Source organism: Euphorbia lathyris, chromosome 5 (genome assembly GCF_963576675.1).
Source record: "Euphorbia lathyris chromosome 5, ddEupLath1.1, whole genome shotgun sequence".
NCBI classification, from domain to species: domain Eukaryota; kingdom Viridiplantae; phylum Streptophyta; class Magnoliopsida; order Malpighiales; family Euphorbiaceae; genus Euphorbia; species Euphorbia lathyris.
Window position 1 is genome coordinate 73,952,919 of NC_088914.1, and position 14,567 is coordinate 73,967,485.

Here is a 14,567-nt window from a genome sequence, read left to right on the forward strand (position 1 = left end):
ATAACTGGCACTCCGCCAGAAGTGAAGGAAAAAGAGCGAGAAATGATGATGTTGTGTCAAAATTGACAAGCCAGGTAGAACAACTTGCGAGACAGCTCGGCAAGATAAATGTGTCTTTGATCCACAACGAACCACCATTCAATGACATTTGTGATTTTTGTGGAGGGCTTCATTTTAACATAAACTGTCCCGGAGTCAAGCAAGGGAAGGGTGCACAGGCAGAATGTGATTATGCAGGGTATAATCAGAGGAATCCACCGAACCCATATTCTAACACGTATAACCCAGCCACAAGAAATCATCTAAATTTCGGATGGACAGGCCAACCTAATCAGCAGGAACAACCAAGGTATCAACAACAGCAAGGAGGATACTACCAGAGGCAACCTCAGCAGCATTATAAACAACCTGTTCCGCCAAAAGAAGATGTAGAGCCAGACATGAAGACGATGATGATGCAGTTCATGAAGCAGACACAAGCGTCAATTAAAAATCTGGAAACACAAGTCCATCAATTAGCTGCATCTACGTCAAAAGGAAAGGGAATAATGCCAAGCAACACGGAGCCAAACCCAAAGGGCGATGTCATGGCCATCACTCTGAGATCTGGTAAGCAAACTCAACCAACTGCATTTACTGATGAAAACGCTGAGTGTGCAGGACCATCCGAAGAAACGGAAGGAGAGCAGGAACAAACTGTTCCTAATCAAGAAGAAACCATCAAGAAAAAATCCACTTTTTTCATTATCATCTACCACCCTTTCTTTCCTTCCGGCTATTCACGCATGAAGATCGTCGTATGTATGCTCGACTTCGGTTGCCGATGCTTTAATAGGTAGGACTACATTATGGCGGGATCAGTTACCTGGGCAAACCAAACCTCCTCCAAGAAGAATTGTGTTATGCCCCCCCCGATCCCTATAGAGCGAAAGAGCTGCCTGGTGATCCCTAGGTTGCAGCGGCGCGAAGAGTTAACGACCAGGATAAGGCTAATAGATGACCGGATAGCTAGGCCGGTAAATCACATAGGGGATCCCACTAATCTCAAATTAGTGCCTGGGTCGTCTTGGGATACCCGGTCAAGGGGTGGTAACTGATTTACAGTCGACGAATAGAGGAAGCCGGCCATGGAACACACACTAAATCGGCAGCCAAAGGACAGAGTAACCCTAGGAGAGGAGGTAAGGTTTTTAATCCGAGCTAGGATGTAATAAATAGGGCAGGGAGGACAGCGTCTGGATTAAGCTGGATTAAGGAAGTTCTTATCCAAAGGTAGGACGGATAAGCCCAGTGATACTGCGAGTCAGTAGGGAACATGCCAGTGTCAGGGGACAAGATCCGAACAACAAGGAGCACTCAACTACTAGTATAGTTTAGTAGTTGTTTTTTCTATTAGTTGCGATGCGAACAGGCCTTTACTTATGAGATTAGTTGAGTAGGCTTGCGTTAGTTGTCTGCTATAAGATAGCTAGTTTTGGGGCTTTTTAATATGCGCCGGAGAAAGCCAGGTGCCGGAGGTAAGCTATATTCGGCCCGGAGCATTGATTCCCTATAACGAATAGGCTAGCTCTATCTCTCAATTGCCTATCCTGTGCTCGAGAGGGTCCTCCCACTTTCTCGGCACGGCAGCACCTCGAGGTGCATTTAGTTGTCTTACATGAGACTCGGGATATTCCTCACTCCATGGCACCTTTCGCTCATCTATTCCACCCTCCTGTCCAGACGCGGCGCCCTTTTTTTTCATTATCATATACCGCCCTTTCTTTCCTTCCGGCTATTCACGCATGAAGATCGTCGTACGTATGCTCAACTTCGGTTGCCGATGCTTTAATAGGTAGGACTACATTATGGCGGGATCAGTTACCTGGGCAAACCAAACCTCCTCCAAGAAGAATTGTGCTATGCCCCCCCGATCCCTAGTTAGGTTCACACAAATGAGATAAAAGATAGGTTTCGAATCGCAGAAAGGATAGGTAGAAAAATAGGTTTCTAATCACCGAAAAAGATAGGTCAACCTTAAAGAACTTTTCTTTCCGCAAGAGAATAGGTTGGTTAAGTTTATTAGTTTACTGTAGATATTGAATATAGAAAGTAGAGCAAGGGAACTAGATAAATAGGGCTTGGGCCTAAGCTTAAGCTAAGGAATTCAGTTTTGACTTCGTCTTCTATATAAGTAACTCGCGAAACAAAGACAGAATCGGGAAAGAAAGCAAGCCCCAAGGAAGGGGAAGAGCAAAGCGAGGAATAAAGAGGGGTTTCACACGTGATTTGAACCAGAAGAAGAAGGATTCTGAATTGTAGAAAAAGATAGGTTTTGGCTCGGTAAACCAGAAAAGATGCCGAATCGCAGAAAAAAGATAGGTAGAAAATGCAATCCCAACTAACACAGATTTGTGTAAACGAATAGAAAGAAGGGTTAGAGCAGCTTGAAAAGCTAGCTAATAGAGAAATGAGGAGGGGAAAGTTTTCTACTTACAGCTTGAAAAGAAAATAGAACTCTAATACCGGTCTTCTAAGCTCTGAAAGGAAGGAACAGTAAGCTCTTAACCTCGGAAAATACTGGTCTTATAAGCTCTTTACCTCAGCTTCTGAAACAAGAGAACGGATCCTCCACAATTCATATAATAAATCGTAACACACCGTATTGAAAGATCATTATATAGTTGCTTTCGAGAACACTGTATACCCTTGGCTATGACTTGCGCTTTCAGTAAAGACTCAAAGTCCAGACTGGGGCGAAAGAGGGATGTAGATTCTATCAAAGGATGATCTTCTTAATGGTCAGAAGGTCAAGAGTCTGGACCTTTGTGAACATTGTGTCTTTGGGAAACTACATCGCAGCAAGTTTCCCAAAGCTATTCACATAACAAAAGACACACTTGATTACATCCACTCTGATTGTTAAGGTCCATCTCGAGTTGAGTCTTTAGGAGGTCACATATATTTTATGTCTCTAATTGATGATTATTCAAGGATGACTTGGGTCATCATGATGAAGCATAAAAGTGAAGCTTTCAAGAATTTCAAGCAGTGGAAAGCATTGGTGGAAAACCAAACAGGAAAGAAGATAAAGAGGCTGCGAACTGATAATGGTCTGGAATTCTACTCATCTGAGTTTGACCAGTTTTGTAAGGATGAAGGGATTGCTCGGCATCACACAGTCAGGAATACACCGCAACAGAATGGTGTAGCTGAACGAATGAACCAGACATTACTAGAGAGGGTGAGGTGCATGCTCTCTAATGCTGGGTTAGATAGAAGATTCTGGGCTGAAGCGGTGAACACAACATGTTATCTGATTAACCGCGGACCACACACCGGTATACAGCTCAAGACGCCTACAGAAATGTGGTCAGGAAAGGTTGCTGACTACTCAATTTTGAAAGCTTTTGGGTGCACAGTTTACTATCATGTTAATGAGGGTAAGCTAGAGCCAAGAGCCAAGAAGGGAGTGTTCGTAGGCTATGGAGATGGAGTTAAAGGCTTCAGGATCTAGTCTCCACAAGAGAAAAGGGTCATTTTGAGCAGAAATGTAGTCTTTGACGAAAAATTTGTGCTTAGACCCATTGTGAAGCCTACAACTGCAACAGAAACTGATAGCATTGATAAACAGGTGGAGTTTCAGGTCATATAGAGTGAGAGTGGTTTGAAGGAACAAGAGTTAGAAGCAGAAATAGAGCTACCAGAATCTACACCATCAGTTTCTCAACCATCTGAAGCTACACATCGTAGCTTAGCTCAAGATCGACCAAGGAGGGTTGGAGTTAGGCCACCTAAGAGGTATGAGGACATGGTGGGCTATGCACTACAGGTTGCTGAAGAGGTGGACACTCGTGAACCATCAACTTACTAGGAAGCTGTTTCAGGCGCCGATTCTGAGAAATGACTTGCTGGTATGGGAGATGAGATGGAGTCCCTTCATAAGAATCAAACATGGGATTTAGTCATACCACCTCCAGGGAGAAAGATTATTACTTGCAAGTGGGTTCTCAAGATGAAGGAAGGGATATCACCTGTAGAGGGAGTCAAGTATAAGGCTTGAGTTGTTGCTAGAGGTTTCAATCAAAGAGAGGGAGTGGATTATAATGAAATATTCTCACCAGTAGTCAGACACACCTCTATTAGAGTGTTGCTAGCTATAGTTACACATCAAGATTTGGAGCTTGAGCAACTTGATGTAAAGACAGCCTTTCTACATGGAGATTTGGAGGAAGAGATCTACATGACCCAACTAGATGGTTTCCAGATTCCTGGAAAGGATAATTATGTTTGCAAGTTGAAGAAGTCCTTGTATGGACTTAAGCAGTCTCCCAGGCAATGGTATAAGAGGTTTGACAGCTACATGATGCAGATGGGCTACACCAGGAGCCCATATGATTGTTGTGTCTATTACAAGAGGGAGATGTCTGTTCATCTGGCACTATCATGGGTGCATCTGTTATGTTTTCAGGAGGATTCAAGTCAAGGTGGAGATTTGTCGTAATGCCTTGAATCAGTATATCCTGTTGCCTATTCGAAGTAGTATTGGGTTTTGGATTCCTAGTTGGATTAGGATCATGGGTTCCTAGTTGGATTGGGATCATGGGTTCCTAGTGGGATTAGGTTAGATTGGGTATTATAAATACCCCATTATGTAAACCTAATCATTGTAATATGATTTTTCGCCTCCTAATAATAATATTCTCCTTCTGCCCGTGGACTAGCCAACACAACGTTGGTGAACCACGTAAATCTGTGTTTTTCGATTTTTTATTATTTTATCTTTCATTAATTCCGCACAACAGCAAGTACCAAACTACTAGGCTTCTAATGTTATATAGGCGATATGGGGTGTGATTGAGTGGTTTTATCTAAGTTAATCATACTCCTAAGTGATCTTAAGCAAGACAATTAAACCAGAAAGTGAATGGAATGATACGATAATGCTAATTTCAACCTAATTTAACAATTAATTGATAATCTAATACGAGTTGCTTAGGTCTAAGACGATTAAACCTACTTATCCTTCTAGGGTTCCTAGCCCCTTATTCCTTTGTTACAGGTCGAGCTAGCTCTAAGGTTCGGGAATTTGGGTCTTACCAACTATAAGGTTGTCAATTTCATAGGTTCTTCGATTAGGGATAATAAAATTCGACTCGTAATATGATCCTAAATTATATTTGGATTATTGAATGATTTAAACCAATTAGACAAAGCATAAGCAGAAGTAAATAACAATCAATTGAGAAATCAATATTGAAAATTATATTAAGGATGGAGAAATATTGTCACATGATATAATCAACCTAGGATACATAGGAAAGATTTAAAGCAAACAATAAATAAAAGAGAATAGAAATCATTTCCAGGGAACCTATCGACCAAGCAGTCGTCTTCTTATGACTAAAAGATGAAACCTTGCGAATCCTTTGTAGCTTGGAGGTGGAGTTCTTCAATGACAAACAAAAGGAAAATAGGATTCTCAAGGTAGGGGGTGAAATTACACAAGCAAAAGATTTTCTAAAAACTAATTAATGGAAATTAATTAATAAAAAATACTTATTATGAAATCTAATTAATGAAAAACTATTCTAATGAAAAACTGACTCTCAAAACTTATCTAATGAAAACTAATTAATCTTTAGGAATGGAAAACCCAATTATTTAAATATAAAAAGAAACTGAAGATAATTCCTAAAAATCTGTCAAAATATTCTGCAGGATTTTTGTTTGAATTTGAACTCTTGAGTAGGTTCAATGAATCTGATGAGAAATACTGAGTCCAATGAATCTGGTGAGAAAGGTTCCTGATTCCGGACCTTAAAAATCTCCACATTTATCTCTAAAAATCTACACATAATCTTATACAATATTATTTAGATAATTCATCCAAAATTAATTAATTCTACCAAAAATCCCTTTTAATTACCAAGTCAAATTTGATGTATTTTTGGTAGGTTAATTTCTTAATTTTGGGTATATATTAAGCTCAAAATAACATATAGAAGATTAATTTATTAAAAGTGACAATATACTTGACAAACGTTAGGAACATTTAATAAAATGCTAAAAAAGTAATTAAAAACCTAAAATTAATAAAACAATGATAAATTACTAGTAAAGTAACTAAACAGACAATAAAAGATACAAAATAATTCCTAAAACCGTACTAAAATATAGGAGGTTTTGACCCCTATCATTATCCAACAAACTCCACCTTTCGATTGTTTAAATAATAGATAGCAAGCAAAAAGATTAGTACTTATAATCACCATCCTCGTGGAAACGATACTCTACTTTCACTTTTATTACTTGATACACGATTAAGGTGAACTTGCATTCACATGCATGTATACATAAAAAAAACACATCAGCTATCTTATGATGGGTAATCAGTTGTGTCTACATTGCACGTCCATCCAAGAAAGAGTGATCTCGGATCTTTATGGAGGAACCTTAAGGGGACACTTTGGGCGAGATAAAACCTTTGGAGCCGTGAGTTCCCGCTATTTCTGGCCTAAGCTAAGGAGGGATATAACCTACATTGTAGAACGTTGTCGGAAATGCCAATCGTCAAAGGGACATGTTACCAATGCGGGGTTGCTCATGCCATTACCGATTCTGGAATCTGTATGGGAGGATCTATCGATGGATTTTGTATTTGGGTTGCCAAGAACCCAACGGGGTATGAACTCCATCTTTGTGGTAGTGGGTTGATTTTCTAAAATGGCACATTTCATTCCAAATCGGAAAACGAATGATGCCACAACTATCGCCAAGTTGTTCTTCTAAGAGGTGGTAAAGTTGCACGGTGTTCTTAAGAGCATTGTGTCGGATCGAGTGTGAGTAGCCCCGATTACCCTTTCATGTTTTTAGGAATTTCGGCAAATGGGATTCTGTTTTTATATTTCACCGTCACTTACCACTTTTAAGGACGACGCTTAGTGCATCCTAATAAGTCCAAAATGTACTTACTTTAGCATGCATAATTATGTTTGTTTTTGTGTAATTTGGGTGTTATTTACTTTATTTTGGAAAGATTTCACGTGGGTATTTGAGTTTTGTTTGCAGGGTATTAATTATTTGGAAAAAGCTAAGTCGGAGCAAAAATGGATTAAAATTGGGCGAGATAGCAAGCTTGCAAGAAGTGTCACGTCCGAGAACTGGAAACCGCGTCCGAGAGGTTGAAACAATTCTCCAAGAAGAAAACATAATCTCTGTCGCGGACGAGAATGCCAAAATCTCGATAGAGATGCGCTGGCAAAGGAAGCTCGCACTTTCCCTCCTCTCCCTAGCATGTCTCGGACGAGAATTCTCCATTCTCGGACGCGTCAGCTGCAGTTCATGCACTTTTCCATCCTTATCTTCATCCAATCGACGTATCTTTTCATCCGGATCGAGGCTACTCTTCACCAACTGACTTGCCTCTCCAGCAGACATTTTGGAGATTATAAAAGGAAGAAAATTCCGTAGAAAGAAGAGAGTAGTGACTACATTTTATTACATACATTGGGATTTCTAGTACTATTTATTGTACTTAGAGTTAGGCTTATCCAAGTTACGTTTATGCTTCGAAGTTGATCGAGAGATTTCTTTTTCGAAGACTCAACAGAAGATCCAGAATTGAAGGCGAACCAAGGCGTGACGAACCTACAAAGTAGAGTAAAGGATTGACAATTTGGAATTCTTACTTTGTTTTTATGCATTTCAATAAAGTTCTTCTTTGTTAAACTTGTGATGTTTATGACTCATAATAATAATATATCTTTAATTTAATTCCATTTTCACTTTGTTTAACTTAAAGTTTGTTTTAACAATATTCTTTAAGTATTATTAATTGGCGTTTACATGTAAAGATGTTAGAAAGAAAATTAGTATTCGAACATGCAAACTTTATTGAACACTTAAGTAAATTCGGATTTAGATTTGGTCATTGCGGTAATTCGAGTAATCGGGTTTAGATATCAAATTTGATTAATGTTTTCAATCTAAGATCGAAAGAAAAGATTGATAACGGTTTAACTCCTCTAATTGAATCAATTGGTAATTTATTACATTTATTTTAAACAAAGCAAAGTTTAAAGTTATGTTTTTGGCTTATCTTGAATTAACTTTGGAATAAGTTGTAGTTTAGATTTAATTTCTGTAATTAGAATTAAAAAATATTTCACAAATATCAATTTTCTATAAACCTCGAGAAAATGAATAAAGAAACAATATAAGTTAAGTATCAATTGCGTTCTCTGTGGGATCAATATCTTTTATTACTTAAACGTGCAAACCGTATACTTGCGGAAAACCACCAATCTGCTCTATCACCGATCAGCTTCATATGTAGCCGATCAGCTTCTTGTTGTAGACAACAGAATCTGCTTCAGTGAATACGACAATGGTAGAAAAGTTGAAACATAAATTAAACGAAATAAACATATTGCAAACTAAAAGTGAAGGGTTTTAAAACCCTTCAGAATATACCTTTAGAGCTATAATCCAGTTTTGTATATGGTAGACCCGCGAACATGAAATCTAGTGACTCAAACTATAACCCAAACCCGGTGTATTGTTGATCAAAAAAACCCAGAAAATCAGAAAAGTGATTCCATATTAGTTTAAAATTGAATTGTTGCAGATATAACAGGATTTAAAACTGAAAAATGGTTTATGGAAGTTTACAGTGACTTTAGAAACTTAAGATACAGGGAATGGACTGTATTGAATTCAATTCTTCTGCATTAACTCGTGTTTTGTGTTTAGATTTGGTGTTTAACCCTCAAAATCAAATGATTTCAATCCAAAAACCCTCTTTTCTCTCTTTCTCTTCTGTTGTTTCTTCTTTTCTTCTTCAAGAACTGTTCCCCCTGTATCTAACAGTTTCTGCCCATTTTGTTCGAAATTTGGGTGGGAAACTGCCATAATTCGAATTTACAACTGCTGAAAATCGTTATACGTAGCCGATCGGCTACTGACATGGCAAAAATAACGTTTTATCTTTTAAAAACCAATAAAGTTAAACCAAATTGATTTTATAAAACAAGAGATAAGGTTCGGGTCCTGACTCGAGTTCCCTATAATATGACGTAGAGTCCACCTACATAAACGGCACACATGTAATATAATCTCATCATTAGGGTTAGTAAAAGTCCACGCTCACATCGAGATACGAAATTCATAAGCCATTTCTGGCATACTCTATGAGCTCTTTTCGACACTATTTTAAAGTTTAGTACCACCAGACATCCACAGCCCGATGGGAAAACGGAAATGGGACATTGGGCAATTTTTTGAGAAGCAAGTGTATGGATAAACCGAGAATGTGGGACTTCGTGTTGGCTCAAGCGGAGTTTGCTTTATAATGGGGTCGTGAACTCAAACATGGGGAGATCGCCTTTCGATGTTGTGTATACCAAGAACCTGAACCACATTCTTGATATTGGGGATGTTTCGAAGGGAGAAAAGAAGATTATAATAGCTCATAACCTTGCCAATGACTACCACCAAATGCACCAAGAGGTGAAACAAAGCATCGAAGAGCGAAATAGCAAGCTAAAGGCTAAGGTGGATGTAGGGGTGAGCATCGGTTTGGTTCGGTTACTAACCAAACTGATATTTGTACATTTTTAAAAACTGAACCGTACCAAATAACTAAAAGAACCGAAGTTGGCCGAATCGAAAATTTTCGGTTCGATTACCAACCAAATAACCGAAATTTTTATATTTTTAATTGAAGTGTTTAAAATGTTATATATTATGAAATTTTAGCTTCATTAATTTGGAATTTGCAATTTCAAAATCAATTAACCAAATATCTCGTATATTACAAATTAATTCAATAATGTTTAAAACTAAAATTTTAGATTTTTTTACAAATTAAAATAGGAAGAATAAATAAATAAGTAAATTTTTTTTTTTTAAATTAAACCTAAATTTGGTTCGGTTTTCGGTTAGACCGATTTTTTTTAGAATAACCGAACCGATAACCGAATACCGAACAATAAAAATCTAACAACTGAACCGAACTAAAATATTAAAATAACCGAACTAAATAAAAATTTCGGTTCGGTTATCGGTTCTATCATCGGTTTTTGGACTGGCTCACCCCTAGATGGATGAACATCATAGGCTAAGGTGGAAAAATAAGTCTATTTATAATAATAAAAAAAAGCCTAAACAAATGAATGATTATAACTATACTTATTTTAGGAGGTGTTTGGTTGCTAATTTTCATGCTCATGTTTATCTTTTCATTTCAAAATGGAGAGTTTTAAGTGTTTGGTTAGTGACTTCTTTGTCTTTTACACTTAAAAAGTATCATTTTGTTCATAAAAAAAATATCATTTTACAAAAGTAGGAAATCTATGTTTTTTGGAAAAGCAGTATTTTCCAATAGCAAACAGTAACAACAAACAAACAGTAGGTGAAATAAACGGTCCTAATCACCATAGCTAAAATATTAGCTATTTAAAATAGAAACAAATGCACTAAAATTAATAAACACAAATTGACCCAGTAAAACCATAAAGAACATCAATGTAATACTTCATTGAGGGTTTTGACGCATTCAATCAAAATGATTAATTTTAAATTAGAAAAATAAATAAAAAGGTTAAGCAATATGAATTAATAGTCCAATTTTCAAACGAATTGACTTAGTTTTCAAAAGAAATGAATGAAAAAAATAAAAAGAAAAATCCAAACTATATGACAGAAGGACTTATACCATGGTCAGATTAATATATTTATATGAAAAAATAATAATAATAAAAACAATAAAAAAAAGTCCATTTATACGGCATACAGTCAAGAAAATAGAAAATGGGAAAGGGTACGAATAAGACAATGAAATTTTGCTAGACACAAAATGCAAAACAAATAAATAAATAATAAATACTCATCTTGCAAAGAAAATAAAGTCAACTATATCATGCTGGAAGTGACCCGCCTCGTTTTTTCTATAAATCAGATGGCTAAATTAAAAGAAGATGCTTTGACTTGATCTATCCTATGTCTCCCAGCGTTCGTTTTGACCAAATTAACCTCTATGGTCCCCACAATGCAATATCTCCAAATTTTTTTAATACTATTAATACGACTTTAATTTCTCCTATTTTAATTAATTATTCTCAAACTACGACTTTTGTCTTCAATTATTCCTTTCATTTAATCAATTCATTGAATTTCATTTACGTGATTGATGTTCACATTATTATGTTAATTTAAGTTCTCAAAGAATCTTATATGCGTCGATCAGATATATTAATATAAAATCGGATCATAATTATCAGTTTAATTTTTTTTTTGTTTAGGAGGTGTTTGGATCTTTCTTTTCGTGTTTCTATTTGCCTTTTCAATTCGAAATGGAAAGTGGTAGGTGTTTGGTTAGTGACATTCGTGTTTGCCTTTTACACTTGAAAAACAGTATTAGATGTTTGGTTAGTAACTTTCTGTTTGCTTTTTATACCTGAAAAGCAACCTTTTACAAAAACAAAAAATCTCTGTTTTTTTGGAAAAACACCATTTTCCAACAGTAAACAGCAAACCGTAACAGCAAATTGCAACTAGCAACATCAAACAACAATTCATAACAGCAAACAGCAACAACAAACAATAGATAAAACAAACATGCCCTTAATTTATTGATTTGTTATAATAGCTTCTGGACCAAACTGTGTGGATTTGAGGACAACCTCATTTATTGTTGAAGTTAAACATACGGTAGGATGGACCTGAATTGTCATCAATCGTTATGAATTTTAGAAGGAAGAATAATGAAAAAGTAATAAAAATAATAATAAATTGATAAGAATGATTAATACTAATTAATGATAATTAATACAAGATTAATGATAATTAATACGTGATTAAGATAATTAATGAAAGATTGATAACCATTAAATTCAATTAGAGCAAGAGAGTTGCAAAAGAGTATATATACTCCAATTAGGATATATTACGAATAAGTTAATAATATTCTTCTATTTTCAATACTTTTTATTCTCTCATGATATTACTAATTTTATAATCCGAGTGCCTATAACTGAACTAAATAGCAGAGCCATTAGCAAAATCACCGGAGAAAAAAAAATGTTGTTATCAACTATCATCTACTAATTTAATAAATAGTAGTTCAATAACTTTAAAAATGTTTTATTAATCTCATTAATTTGCTTAATAATTAATTATCTATTACTAATGATAATATAAGAGAAGAATAAATTGAACTCGCATCATTTTAACTAAATTTATTCTACTATTGTATAAGTTTAGACCATTATTAAAGTTAGAGGATTAATTAAATAACTTTAAATTTAATTTTATATAGTGCTTGAGTTGAATTAAGTGTAGAACATCTTAGCTTTTATTTATTAGTATATATTGCGAGTAATAAAAAAAATTACCACCAAACTGAGCTACAGGTAATTAAGTGATTGACGGTATATTTGACGGCAATGCTAGAGGCACATGTCAGTGACCTAATAGTTAGTATAATAAATTATTACTACTTTGGACCCATAGGGTTGTGTAACCGATGGCATAATGTTGACCAGACTGAGACGAGACGACCCTTCACTTCTCTTTATGAGCAGCCCACTTGTCGTCTTTTACCTTTCACCCTCTTTTCTTTCCCTCTTTGGATCTTCTTCTTCCTCTAGCCATGGCTGTGGAGCTCATGATGGGCTTTAGGAATGATAGTTTTGTATCCAAAATGGAAGAAAACGCTGTCCAAGAAGCTGCATCTGGTCTAGAGAGTGTCAATAAGCTTATCAGATTGCTTTCTCAACCAAATCTTCAACATTCTAATCATTCTTCTTCTTCTTCCTCTCCGCCGCCTGCTTTTAATTCCAGATCTTCTCTCGATATTGATTTGGACTGTCAAGCTGTTGCTGATGTCGCCGTTTCTAAATTCAAAAAAGTTATTTCCCTTCTAGGCCGTACTAGAACTGGCCATGCTCGATTTCGCAGAGCTCCGGTCGCTTCTCCTTTAACCTCTTCATCCTCCGCCGCCGTCGCTGCCGCTTCTCAATTTAGTCAAGAAAATCAAGCGGTTGAAACTAAGGTTTATTATGCTACGCCGATCCAGCAGATTCCTCCTCCTCCACCGCCGCCTCCAGTTCTTAATCATTATCCCGATTACTCTTTTCCGAAGAATAATGGAGTGATTAGTGACAGGAAAGAATCAGCTACAACGATTAATTTTTCTTACTCCTCCGCTGCGAATTCATTCATATCTTCGTTAACTGGAGATACGAATGATAGCAAGCAGCCATCGTCATCGTCGGCGTTTCAGATTACAAATCTCTCTCAGGTTTCCTCCGTCGGGAAACCTCCTCTGTCTACTACTTCTTCACTGAAGCGGAAGTGCAGCTCTGAAAATTTGGGTTCCGGCAAGTGCGGTGGATCTTCCGGTCGGTGCCATTGCTCCAAGAAGAGGTAGCTCTCTTTTCATTTAAAATAATGTTATTCTCCTTCAATTTATTAGTAGAGGTGTTGATTTAGTTTTTAATTTCATGTAGCAAAAAGTTGAGAATGAAGAGAGTAGTGAGGGTTCCAGCAATTAGCTTGAAGATGGCTGATATTCCACCAGATGATTATTCATGGAGAAAATATGGACAGAAACCAATTAAAGGATCTCCACATCCAAGGTAGAAGATGATTGATTAATTTATTTATTTTTCCTTTAATGTTCTTGATTTGAATGGTAATTAAATTGATTGTTGAGATATTGATTGAAATCGTTTGATAAACAGAGGATACTACAAGTGCAGCAGTGTGAGAGGATGTCCAGCTCGGAAGCATGTAGAAAGAGCCTTAGATGATCCATCAATGCTTATAGTTACATATGAAGCAGAGCATAATCACAGTCTCGCAGTTGCAGAGCCAAGTAACCATATCTTAGAATCATCATAGATTTTAATAATTAACTCAATTTAATCAATCATCATCGTCATGTTCAGAGCCAAACAGAGCTGAAACTGTAACAAAATTAGTTGAAACATTTAAGTAGATTAATGGCTTTGGTGTGTTTGGCTGAGAGCGGAAGAAGAACAAACACAGTGAGGTAATCTCAAAGGAGATTAAATCAGTGGGGGGCTGCTTCAATTTCATTTCCTTTTTCCCTGTAAAATATTTTGGATTCCTTGATTAGATTTTCAATTGAAAAACTGTGAGAACCCAACCCAATTGTTTAAAAAAAAAAAAAGGATGATGGTGGGATTTGGTATAATTAGATATGAAGTAAAGTAAAGTAGGAATTCTGTTCTTTATTTTCATTATTTTTTTAATTTTATAAAAAAAAATGGTTAGCTTTGATATATTGAATCTGGATGGGCAATGATGTAGTGATTAGAATAGTAGTAAAAAAAGAAAGAGGAAAGACAAAAGCAAAGAAAAGAAAAGAGTGGGTCAAACAATGGGAAAAAGAGAAAGGTAGAAGAACGTGTCGTGTAGGAGACGGGTTGACCATAACAAATAGTGCAGTTGGACGGCCGTTCTCAATGTAGGTCATTATTGATTTGTGTGTGATTGAAAATAAAGTAAATATCCTAATTTTTGTTGGTATACTGACTACTAAACTGGATTACTATTTTTTT

General features: G+C 36.3%; 1 protein-coding gene across 1 annotated transcript; it reads left to right on the top strand.

Annotated features, from left to right (window-relative positions):
• Positions 1-12,510: 12,510 nt before the first annotated feature.
• On the top strand, positions 12,511-14,286 carry LOC136229637 (probable WRKY transcription factor 15). Its single transcript, XM_066018555.1, has 3 exons — positions 12,511-13,407; positions 13,491-13,619; positions 13,725-14,286. The coding sequence occupies exons 1-3, from the start codon at positions 12,632-12,634 to the stop codon at positions 13,882-13,884; spliced, it is 1,065 nt and encodes a 354-aa protein (XP_065874627.1). The 5' UTR covers positions 12,511-12,631; the 3' UTR covers positions 13,885-14,286.
• The last annotated feature ends 281 nt before the right edge of the window (positions 14,287-14,567 follow it).